The following is a 12,268-nucleotide window of genomic DNA, read 5'->3' as shown; positions in this document are numbered from 1 at the left end:
TCAGTAACACACTACGCCGCCAGGGACTCAAATCCTGCAATGCCAGACGTGTCCCCCTGCTTAAGCCAGTACATGTCCAGGCCCTTCTGAAGTTTGCTAGAGTGCATTTGGATGATCCAGAAGAGGATTGGGAGAATGTCATATTCTCTCAGATTAAACCAAAATAGAACTTTTTGGTAAAAACTCAACTCGTCGTGTTTGGAAGACAAAGAATGCTGAGTTGCATTCAAAGAACACCATACCTACTGTGAAGCATGGGGGTGGAAACATCATGCTTTGGGGCTGTTTTTCTGCAAAGGGACCAGGACGACTGATCTGTGTAAAGGAAAGAATGAATGGGGCCATGTATCGTGAGATTTTGAGTGAAAACCTCCTTCCATCAGCAAGGGCATTGAAGATGAAACGTGGCTGGGTCTTTCAGCATGACAATGATCCCAAACACACCGCCCGGGCAACGAAGGAGTGGCTTCGTAAGAAGCATTTCAAGGTCCTGGAGTGGCCTAGCCAGTCTCCAGATCTCAACCCCATAGAAAATCTTTGGAGGGAGTTGAAAGTCCGTGTTGCCCAGCGACAGCCCCAAAACATCACTGCTCTAGAGGAGATCTGCATGGAGGAATGGGCCAAAATACCAGCAACAGTGTGTGAAAACCTTGTGAAGACTTACAGAAAACGTTTGACCTGTGTCATTGCCAACAAAGGGTATATAACAAAGTATTGAGAAACTTTTGTTATTGACCAAATACTTATTTTCCACCATAATCTGCAAATAAATTCATTAAAAATCCTACAATGTGATTTTCTGGATTTTTTTTCCTCATTTTGTCTGTCATAGTTGACGTGTACCTATGATGAAAATTACAGGCCTCTCTCATCTTTTTAAGTGGGAGAACTTGCACAATTGGTGGCTGACTAAATACTTTTTTTCCCCACTGTATTTGCTGCTACTTCTCTCAACCATGTTTTAAAAGTCTCCCTTCCTAACAGTTTTACATTGCCTTTGTGCACTCAGTGCAGCGGGAGCAGGTGTGGCCGGAGCATCGCGCCGCCACTTATCACAATGGTTCTCGTTTAGTGAAGTTAGATCAAACCTCAATCAATGTCTTGGAACATCACATAATGATTAATTAGTACCTCACATAACAGAACCAAATATAATCACATAGTATAACATTACTGTTACACCAAAAACACCACCTGATTTCTTATGAGATTTTAGGATGGTTAGCTGAATAGTCAAAAAATACTAAAATGCGGCCAAAACTCAACAGCACGCAGAATGATACAGGATATAGTTTGTTAACACCATGTGCTCTAATTCGCTCACGAAACAGTAATTCAAGAAGATCTAAATGCATATTCTCATGAAACTGATTGACATCAAATTATTGGCTTGCAGATGCAGTTTGGACGTTTCACTGTAAAACGCGAAGTATTATTATTCATGATTAGCCTCCCGAGTGGCGCAGTGGTCTAAGGCACTGCATCGCAGCGCTAGCTGTGCCACTAGAGATCCTGGTTCGAATCCAGGCTCTGCTGTAGCCGGCCGCAACCGGGAGACCAATGGGGCGGCGCACAATTGGCCCAGCGTCGTCCAGGGTAGGGGAGGGAATGGCCGGCAGGGAGGTAGCTCAGTTGGTAGAGCATGGCGTTTGCAACGCCAGGGTTGTGGGTTCGATTCCCACGGGGGGCCAGTATAATAAAAAAATAAAAAATAAAAAGATTAATGTATGCACTAACTGTAAGTCGCTCTGGATAAGAGCGTCTGCTAAATGACGTAAATGTAAATGATTGACAGTGATGATGGCCTATTTTGAAATTAGGTATGCCTAACTTGGTGTTTGAGGGTATTACAAATAAAAACATTTCTTGAGACAATATATGTTGTCATAGGCAGCACATTGCAATTGGAGGATGCATTTTAATATATTAGGTATTTTAAATGTGGTCACCCTGAAGGTCAGGTCATTGTGATGCCAAGCTCCGCCTGCCAGTACTTTGTTTTAAAATGTTTGTGTTTATTTCATTTTATCATTGAAGATTATTTTGTAAGCAATTTTTTAAAAAATGATTAAGTAGTTAGGATAAAGTTAATCATTTTACTATGCCGTAGTAATCAAGAGGCTAACTTTTGACTTGTGTTTGGTATATAGGAGCTGCTGCTGGCTGAGAAGTGGGCCCGGATGAACAAGTTGCCATTCCCTAAGATCGACCCCAAAGTGTTTGACCGCGAGGGCCTGAAAGAGTGCTACGTATTCAAGCCAAAAAAGGGGGAACGGAACTGCCCCACTGTCATCCATTTTGTCCTGGTCAACATCAACTTCAGGATGTTCAAAGCCCCTGGTAAGTACTGTATATGTACAGTGTATACCATATGTATGTTTGTACAGGTTGTTTGTGTACATGTGAACTATGTGAACCCTGTTTGAAAGTGATTTCCTCTTCAATTAGGCTATGGGGCTTTTCGCTATAAGCTATGTTATTTTAGTGACTGGTCTCCCCTATCTTGGTTTTGGTTCCTAGATCAAGTCCAGTGTATTCTGATCAAGTCTGGTCTGTTCCGATGTATTCCATACATAAGATTAGGCCCCTTACTGACTGTTTGTCCATAGGGAATATGCCCCTAAGGAAGTTGAGGGTTTATGGTGGAGAACTGGGCCGTGTGTGGGATTGGTATTTTACGAGCTGCCTAGTTGGGTGACTTATGAACCCATAAGGAGCAAATCTGTGACCAGGTGCTATGGGGGGAATCTCTCACTATGCTGGGAGAGCAGTGTGTGTAAAAAGGGTATACATCATCAGCCATAGGAACACATATAGACACTGGCCTGGCTTCTGCGCTGCCTCACACACTGAATTATAGTGTTTAGGGCCTCATGATGAGGGCCACTCACATTTAGTCATACGCTGATGTATTTATCTCTGTGTAGGAGAGAGAAAGAGAGTAGGTTATATCACTGGTCTGGTAATCCCCTGTAGAGTCAATGACAAGTGTGCCCTCATTTAGGGATTATAAATTAGTAGAATTAGCAAACACATGAGAAGACGTGTAAAAAGAACCCAACCTCGTAAGGCAGACGGAAAGAATTGCCGTACCTGCAGGCAACAATTTACAGAGTGTGTGGCTGTTTTGTGTAGTTCACGTCCTGTTAGCCGTCAGTCAAACTGCGCAACAGTGAAACCGAAACTAACCTCAAGGGTTAACTTTAGGCATTCATTCTGAGTTAGTTCACAGTTTTGGTTGAGTTTAGGCATTCATTCCAAGGTTAGAGTAAAGGTTTGGGTTAGGGTAAAAAAAATAAAATGAAAAAAAAACGAGTGCCTAGCACTGCGATTGAACCCGCGATGTTCGGAGCCATAGCTCAGTTTAACAGATACTGTTACAGCTACTAGATAACAGTTACTAGATGTTAACAGGCACTCGTATTGCCCCTAGTGGAGGAGAAATGGCCATGTAAATAAAATGACTAGCCATCACGTAACTTCGCCATTGTTAAAATGAATTGACAGTGCGTAATCCACTGGAGTTTGGGCTGAAACAACCATAGTTCTGAATTAGCCATATGATATAGGCTATCATAGTCGCTATCATCCTGAATTACATATCATCCCTTTTCTGTGTGTTTGAAGGAGTGCCTCGTGAGACAGAACAGGAGAAGGAGATGGCTGACTTTGACATCTTTGACGACCCCGAGACACCGTACTCCACTTTTAACTTCCAGTACTCAAACCAGGCCTTCACACAGCTCCACGACCTCATGGAATTCAATACGCTCAACAACATCGAGGTATGTTCAGCATTCAACAACATCACCACTGGCTACTGTACATCCGTTTCTAATATGTTAGAAGGTCAGACAGTTTTTGGAACATTTGAACCAATAAGTGCTCTTAAAAGGAAATATGTTGATTTTGAATGCTGGAGCCATACTAGTTTTGTCTGGGGTTGGTGTGTTATGGTGAAGTGTTTTAAAACATCAAGGTCAAATTGACATTCAGTTATTAAGCACTGTGTGAGGCTGTCTAAAAAGTGGGTCAGAACTAAAATGCCCGTGACTAAAGGGGTTTCCCAATATGACATTAGTACTGTATGTGGTAGATGGGAATGTGCATCCTGACTCCTGTTCAAACCACCCTCAACGAAGAGGTCTGTTCAGTTAGCCAGAACTAATGTATGTAAAACAATATTCCAACAACGTAAATGTCAGTTCAGCCAGCCAGATGTAATGTACGTAAAACATTCCAGCAACATCAAAGTTTGCTCAATTATCCATCACTAACTAGGGGCCCCTGGAAATCAAACACCTGTGTGTAGGCCTATGCTGATTAGTTTTTTTAATCTAAAAAAAATCACATTTCAGTTCATTATGATTGCTTGTTAACGGTCAATTGACTAACCACATGTGTAGGTTAATACAGAGTGTTTAATCCATTCCACCTCCTCCATCCACCTTTCTAGGTGATAAAAGAGGCCATTAAGGAGAGCATAGTGTACAGGAAGGAGAATCCCTCACGCTGCGCTGTGTCCCTCTCACTCAACGAGATCCAGAACAAAATGTTCCTGAAGCGGGAGAAAGCCCGGAAGTGAGAGCCGGAATGCTGACAGAAGCAAGGTCAAGCTATCAGACTTTGCGAATTGACATACATTGGCAATGATATTTAGCAACAACAACAAAATTGGGGGAACATTGTTGGTTTGTTTTGTCCATCTAATGTGAATGAAGAGGGTTTGGTGGAAACCATAGAAACCTGTGGTGGATATGATTGAACAACCTGACAGAGACTTATTATGGACCCTAATGTTTAGTGATGTAAAGCCTTAAGAGGTCTTAAAATAGCAGTAAACTAAACTCCATGCTCCAGGTTGACTTTCCATTTGATAAGTTTGACTCTTGTATGTATGCTGTGTTTTTTGATGTAGCAGGGTTTTCCTCCAGGATAGTTGTAAACAGTTGTTACTGATCTAAACACAAGTGATCTCATCGCAAATCATGGAAACCATAGAATAGGAGGTGTTCTTAAACCCTCAGGTTGTGTTTGATGGCAAAGTGCACCCCCTCCGGATACCTCAAACATCTCAATTATGTTTATTCAACGCAGGGTGTGTCTTAAAATCAAACCCACTATTTTGAATAACAAAACAAAACTCAACACCATAGAAACGGCCGCTCAGTCTGCCTTTTTTTAATTCCTCTCTGTCACGTTTGAGTGTGTTTATTTTCCTGAGTGTGTTATTTCAGACTTCTTCTTAGAAAAAAAAACAGTTTTTTTTTTTCAAGTAATTTCCTTCCACCGTGACCACTCAGTGACTTCTTAAAAAGCTACAGGAAAGGTGTCAATGGAAGTAACCTGAGTCCAGACTTAGCCCCCGCAGTTATGGTCTGGTGTGTCTGTGCTGAGGGAGGGTGAGAACGGTGGGGTGTAACCCTGGCAAGGACGTGGCGTGATGGTTGAGAGCACTCCCACTCATCAGCACACAGTGGAATTTTACACAGTACACCTACACCTGCAGCGTCTGAAGAGAAGAATCTGACACACTACACCAATACCTGCAGGGGCCAAGAGGCTTCCAGCGTGCTGTGGAATTTTACACAGTACACAAAGCCCTGCCTTCCAACCGTGGCCTGACTGGACTCACGGTTCAGCCTAGTTTTTAAAACATAATGTTATGTAGAACAGGTGATTTTCTTAATCTTTTATCACAGAAGCCCAAATAGTTCTAGCTAGCGACTTTTTGGTTTTACTGTGTATTTTATTTTGTGCAAACTAAAAACATTTTTTAAATCTCATTTCATACTGAGCTTTGTACAACATCACACAAGCAATGATAGTCATACTGCTGATCTTTTAAAGACACCTGTGTGGCACCTTTTTATTCAGTGGATGTTATTCTCATAGGTAGAACGAATACATGAGAAGTAGGAAATATTTGTATTTTTTTCATGTACAGCTGTCTTGGACTACAGTACATTTCAATTTTCCTAGCAATGTTTACAATTATGGGCAGTGGTGTAGTGGAGGGTAAACACAAACGCAGTTCACCCACCATGCTTTTGGGCCCAACAGTTTATCCACCATGCTTTTGGGCCCAACAGTTTACCCACCATGCTTTTGGGCCCAACAGTTTACCCACCATGCTTTTGGGCCCAACAGTTTACCCACCATGCTTTTGGGCCCAACAGTTTACCCACCATGCTTTTGGGCCCAACAGTTTACCCACCATTCTTTTGGACCCAACAGTTTACCCACCATTCTTTTGGACCCAACAGTTTACCCACCATTCTTTTGGGCCCAACAGTTTACCCACCATGCTTTTGGGCCCAACAGTTTACCCACCATGCTTTTGGGCCCAACAGTTTACCCACCATGCTTTTGGGCCCAACAGTTTACCCACCATGCTTTTGGGCCCAACAGTTTACCCACCATGCTTTTGGGCCCAACAGTTTACCCACCATGCTTTTGGGCCCAACAGTTTACCCACCATGCTTTTGGGCCCAACAGTTTACCCACCATGCTTTTGGGCCCAACAGTTTACCCACCATTATTTTGGGCCCAACAGTTTACCCACCTTTTGAGGAAAAATGCATTGAAGGAAATATTTAAAAAATATATATATATATCACTGATTATGGCAAATTCAGTGTAAAAGGATTTCAAACACATGAACTTCTGCATTTCTTACCATGATAACATACATCATGATTACGTAAAAAAATAAATAATCTAAGTTGTCTTCTTTCTAAGTAACCCAACACCTACCATAATGTTATTGTGGTTAGGAAAAGGGTTAAGGTTAGATTTCAGAAGTACTTGCTAACACCATTCATCTCATTCAACGTTTCCACTATAGAAAAGGTAACTTGATGCTGGAATTCAGGAACATGTAGACCCCGTAAATCAGAGGTTTAACACACACACTAACTGCCCACTGGGCAAAAACTGGATGAATCCATGTGTAGAACTGATTGACATGGTGATTTTTTTGTTTTGTTGATTTCACATTGAATTCACATTAGTTGACAACTGACGTCTGTGCGCAGTGGGTGTACTGTAACTTTCACTGGACTGGAATAAATATTTGAGGCTTATGAAATGAAATACCTTGGCCAGGCCTCTGGGCTAGATGACCTACATCTGGCTGTATCTCTTTGATAGGTCTGCTACTATGATAAGCCCCATCACAAAAGGACAATGAAAACAGAATACTGTAGACAGTCAAATAATCCACCTGAAACCAAACCTTCATAAAATGAAGCTCAGGCAGTTTCTAAACAGAATATTTTTCCAGCTACAGATTTACAAGCATTTCGCTACATCCGCAATAACATCTGCTAAATATGTGTATGCGGCCAATAAACATTTGATTTGATAATCATAGCCACCCAGAGTCTCTGGCTGGTAAGAGACCTGTTGAAGCACATCTCACGGTAAATCATTACATTCTCCAATTAAATCATGCAGAAGTAATATTCCATTCATGTGAGAGCGCTAATTATGTGCTTAGGATACTTTACTGCAGTGCATGTCTGAGGGTTCCGCCTCTCTGGCACGGAAACCTCTCGCCAAACGCCCTTTGGATGAACTTTGACGTTCTGCTTACTGTAGCCTAGCTACACAGCACAGTCATACCTCGCAGACAGACATTCAGACACCTTCAAAGCCTTATCGCCCTAGTACTGTCTGCCTGTCTGTCTCAATGTATGTGAGGTGAGAATGATTCCCATATTGGCATGTTATGTTACTCCCACACACCACACGTAAGGGTCATGTATGTGCCTGCATGTTTTCTCACCGCAGACAGACAGGCTGTGGTGCTCCCCAGGGACCAAGATGGGGCCATTCTGGAGGAACGCACGCAACCAGACACACACTGGCCCACCATCATACAGGACACTGTACAGTGGGGAAAAAAAGTATTTAGTCAGCCACCAATTGTGCAAGTTCTCCCACTTAAAAAGATGAGAGAGGCCTGTAATTTTCATCATAGGTACACGTCAACTATGACAGACAAAATGAGAAGAAAAAAAATCCAGAAAATCACATTGTAGGATTTTTTATGAATGTATTTGCAAATTATGGTGGAAAATAAGTATTTGGTCAATAACAAACGTTTCTCAATACTTTGTTATATACCCTTTGTTGGCAATGACACAGGTCAAACGTTTTCTGTAAGTCTTCACAAGGTTTTCACACACTGTTGCTGGTATTTTGGCCCATTCCTCCATGCAGATCTCCTCTAGAGCAGTGATGTTTTGGGGCTGTCGCTGGGCAACACGGACTTTCAACTCCCTCCAAAGATTTTCTATAGGGTTGAGATCTGGAGACTGGCTAGGCCACTCCAGGACCTTGAAATGCTTCTTACGAAGCCACTCCTTCGTTGCCCGGGCGGTATGTTTGGGATCATTGTCATGCTGAAAGATCCAGCCACGTTTCATCTTCAATGACCTTGCTGATGGAAGGAGGCTTTCACTCAAAATCTCACGATACATGGCCCCATTCATTCTTTCCTTTACACGGATCAGTCGTCCTGGTCCCTTTGCAGAAAAACAGCCCCAAAGCATGATGTTTCCACCCCCATGCTTCACAGTAGGTATGGTGTTCTTTGGATGCAACTCAGCATTCTTTGTCCTCCAAACGCGACGAGTTGAGGTTTTACCAAAAAGTTCTATTTTGGTTTCATCTGACCATATGACATTCTCCCAATCCTCTTCCTGGTCATCCAAATGCACTCTAGCAAACTTCAGACGGGCCTGGACATGTACTGGCTTAAGCAGGGGGACACGTCTCGCACTGCAGGATTTGAGTCCCTGGCGGCGTAGTGTGTTCCTGATGGTAGGCTTTGTTACTTTGGTCCCAGCTCTCTGCAGGTCATTCACTAGGTCCCCCCGTGTGGTTCTGGGATTTTTTATCACCGTTCTTGTGATCATTTTGTGAGATCTTGCGTGGAGCCCCAGATCGAGGGAGATTATCAGTGGTCTTGTATGTCTTCCATTTCCTAATAATTGCTCCCACAGTTGATTTCTTCAAACCAAGCTGCTTACCTATTGCAGATTCAGTCTTCCCAGCCTGGTGCAGGTCTACAATTTTGTTTCTGGTGTCCTTTGACAGCTCTTTGGTCTTGGCCATAGTGGAGTTTGGAGTGTGACTGTTTGAGGTTGTGGACAGGTGTCTTTTATACTGATAACAAGTTCAAACAGGTGCCATTAATACAGGTAACGAGTGGAGGACAGAGGAGCCTCTTAAAGAAGAAGTTACAGGTCTGTGAGAGCCAGAAATCTTGCTTGTTTGTAGGTGACCAAATACTTATTTTCCACCATAATTTGCAAATAAATTAATAAAAAATCCTACAATGTGATTTTCTGGATTTTTTTTCTCAATTTGTCTGTCATAGTTGACGTGTACCTATGATGAAAATTACAGGTCTCTCTCATCTTTTTAAGTGGGAGAACTTGCACAATTGGTGGCTGACTAAATACTTTTTTTCCCCACTGTATATGAGCTGTCAAATGAATATCATTATGGAGAACTATAACCTACAGCTAACTGCCAAAATAATGGATACACCCCACGGGGCACAAACTGGTTGAATCAACGTTGTTGCAACGTAATTTGTCAACATATTGTGAATCTATGTTTGAAACACATTTGGATTTGCAGAAAGCCAGTACTGTTTTCATATAATTTCAATCAGTGTTTCAAACATTGAAATTAGGGTAAAACTTCAACTTAAATACAATGACTTAACCTGACGAACAGGTTGTTACATCAATCTATTTTCAACGTAATCATCCAAGCTATGTATACATTGAAATGTTGTTCAAAATTCTACGTAGAATGGTTAAAAATCTCAAGTAGAATCTATGTGGTAATTGCAACACAATTCATGTCATGTGTTATTGTAAATACGTTGAACATGCAACCTCAGATCCACATCACATTTTCATAAAATGTTGTTATGTTAAAATGTTTGCATATTCTCACTGTTTAATCAACGTCTGTTTTTCATCCTATATTCAATGTATACTAAACAAAAATATAAAATCAACATGTAAAGTGTTGGTCCCATGTTTCATTAAATAAAATATCACAGAGATGTTCCATATGCACAAAAAGTGTATTTCTCTCAAATTTTGGGCACAAATTTGTTTACATCTGTGATAAGGTGGGGTTGAAGGAGTCAGGCGCAGGAGGGTAAATCACAGAAATAGGCTTTGATTTGAAAAACACAGGTTTACGCAGAAATGCGTCAAACACACTTCGGGGCACAAAACAGGTGCACTGGAAAATACAAGGCACACGGGAAAAATACTCCCGTCGATACCAGATTACAAGAGCTCCACCTAGCTACTAACCTCCACAACAAACAATCACCCACAAGGACAAGGGGGCAGAGGGAACACTTATACATGGACTAATTAGGGGAATAGAACCAGGTGTGTGTGATTGACAAGACAATTGATATGATGATTGGGGCGGCAGTGGTTAGTACTCCGGTGACGGCGAACGCCGAAGCCTGCCCGAACAAGGAGGGGAGGCAGCCTCGGCGGAAGTCGTGACAACATCGCTGTTAGTGAGCATTTCTCCATGGCCAAGAAATCCATCCACCTGACAGATGTGGCATATCAAGAAGCTGATTAAACAGCATGTGCTGGGGACAATAAAAGGCTACTCTAAAATGTGCAGTTTTGTCACAATACAATGCCACAGATGTCTCAAGTTTTGAGGGAGCATGCAATTGGAATGCTTACTGCAGGAATTTCCACCAGAGCTGTTGCCAGAGAATTTAATGTTCATTTCTCTACCATAAGCCGCCTCCAACGTCGTTTTAGAGACTTTGGCAGTATGTCCAACCGGCCTCACAACTGCAGACCACGTGTAACCATGCCAGCCCAGGACCTCCACATAAAAAATTATAAAAATAAATGTATTTGTCAAATGCGCGGAATACAACAGGTGTAGACCTTACCGTGAAATGCTTACTTACAAGCCCTTAACCAACAAAGCAGTTCAAGAAAGAGTTTAGAAAATATTTACTAAATAAACTAATGTAAAAATAATAAAAAGTAACACAATAAAATAACAATAACGAGGCTATATACAGGGGGTACCGGTACCGAGTCAATGTGCAGGGGTACAGGTTAGTCGAGGTCATTTGTACATATAGGTAGGGGTAAAGTGACTATGCATAGATAATAAACAGTTAGTAGCAGCAGTGTAAAAACAAATGGAAGGGGGGGTGGCCATTTGATTAATTGTTCAGCAGTCTTATGGCTTGGGGGTAGAAGCTGTTAAGGAGCCTTTTGGTCCTAGACTTGGTGCTCCTGTACCGCTTGCCGTGCGGTAGCAGAGAGAACAGTCTATGACTTGGGTGACTGAAGTCTTTGACAATTTTTTGGGCCTTCCTCTGACACCGCCTAGTATATAGGTCCTGGATGGCAGGAAGCTTGGCCCCAGTGATGTACTGGGCCGTATGCACTACCCTCTGTACCGCCTTACAGTCAGATGCAGAGCAGTTGCTATACCAGGCGGTGATGCAACCGGTCAGGATGCTCTCGATGGTGCAGCTGTATAACTGTGCAGCTTGCAGCTGGGTTTCCCTTTGTAGTCCATAATAGTTTTCAAGCCCTGCCACATCCGACGAGCGTCAGAGCCGGTGTAGTAGATTTCAATCTTAATCCTGTATTGACGCTTTGCCTGTTTGATGGTTCGTCTGAGGGCGTAGCAGGATTTCTTATAAGCGTCCGGATTAGTGTCCCGCTCCTTGAAACCGGCAGCTCTAGCCTTTAGCTCGGTGCGGATGTTGCCTGTAATCCATGGCTTCTGGTTGGGATATGTAAGTACGGTCACTGTGGGGACTATGTCGTCGATGCACTTATTGATGAAGCCGGTGACTGAGTTGGTATACTCCTCAATGCCATTGGATGAATCCCGAAACATATTTCAGTCTGTGCTAGCAAAACAGTCCTGTAGCGTAGCATCCGCATCCTCTGACCACTTCCGTATTGAGCGAGTCACTGGTACTTCCTGCTTTAGTTTTTGCTTGTAAGCAGGAATCAGGAGGATATAATTATTGTCAGATTTGCCAAATTAAGGGCGAGGGAGAGCTTTGTATGCGTCTCTCTCTGTGTGTGGAGTAAAGGTGGTCTAGAGTTTTTTTTTTCTCCTCTGGTTGCACATGTGACTTGCTGGTAGAAATTAGGTTTTAAGTTTGCCAGTCCCCGGCCACTAGGAGCGCCGCTTCTGGATGAGCATTTTCTTGTTTGCTTATGGC

General features: G+C 42.5%; 1 protein-coding gene across 1 annotated transcript in view; it reads left to right on the top strand.

Moving 5' to 3' along the window:
- The window catches only part of LOC311148472 (cytosolic phospholipase A2-like), a 41,036-nt gene extending 35,173 nt beyond the window's left edge, over positions 1–5,863 (top strand). Inside the window, exons 16-18 of the mRNA XM_084185448.1 lie at positions 2,151–2,340; positions 3,628–3,785; positions 4,457–5,863. Of these exons, the coding sequence (XP_084041574.1) occupies positions 2,151–2,340; positions 3,628–3,785; positions 4,457–4,585 (477 nt within the window). The 3' untranslated portion in view covers positions 4,586–5,863. The remainder of the gene's footprint in view (positions 1–2,150; positions 2,341–3,627; positions 3,786–4,456) is intronic.
- The last annotated feature ends 6,405 nt before the right edge of the window (positions 5,864–12,268 follow it).

This window comes from Coregonus lavaretus, assembly GCF_964263955.1.
Source record: "Coregonus lavaretus genome assembly, chromosome: 21".
Classification (NCBI taxonomy): Eukaryota; Metazoa; Chordata; class Actinopteri; order Salmoniformes; family Salmonidae; genus Coregonus; species Coregonus lavaretus.
Note: the sequence above shows the minus strand (reverse complement) of the source record. Positions and strands in the feature narration are given on the sequence as shown.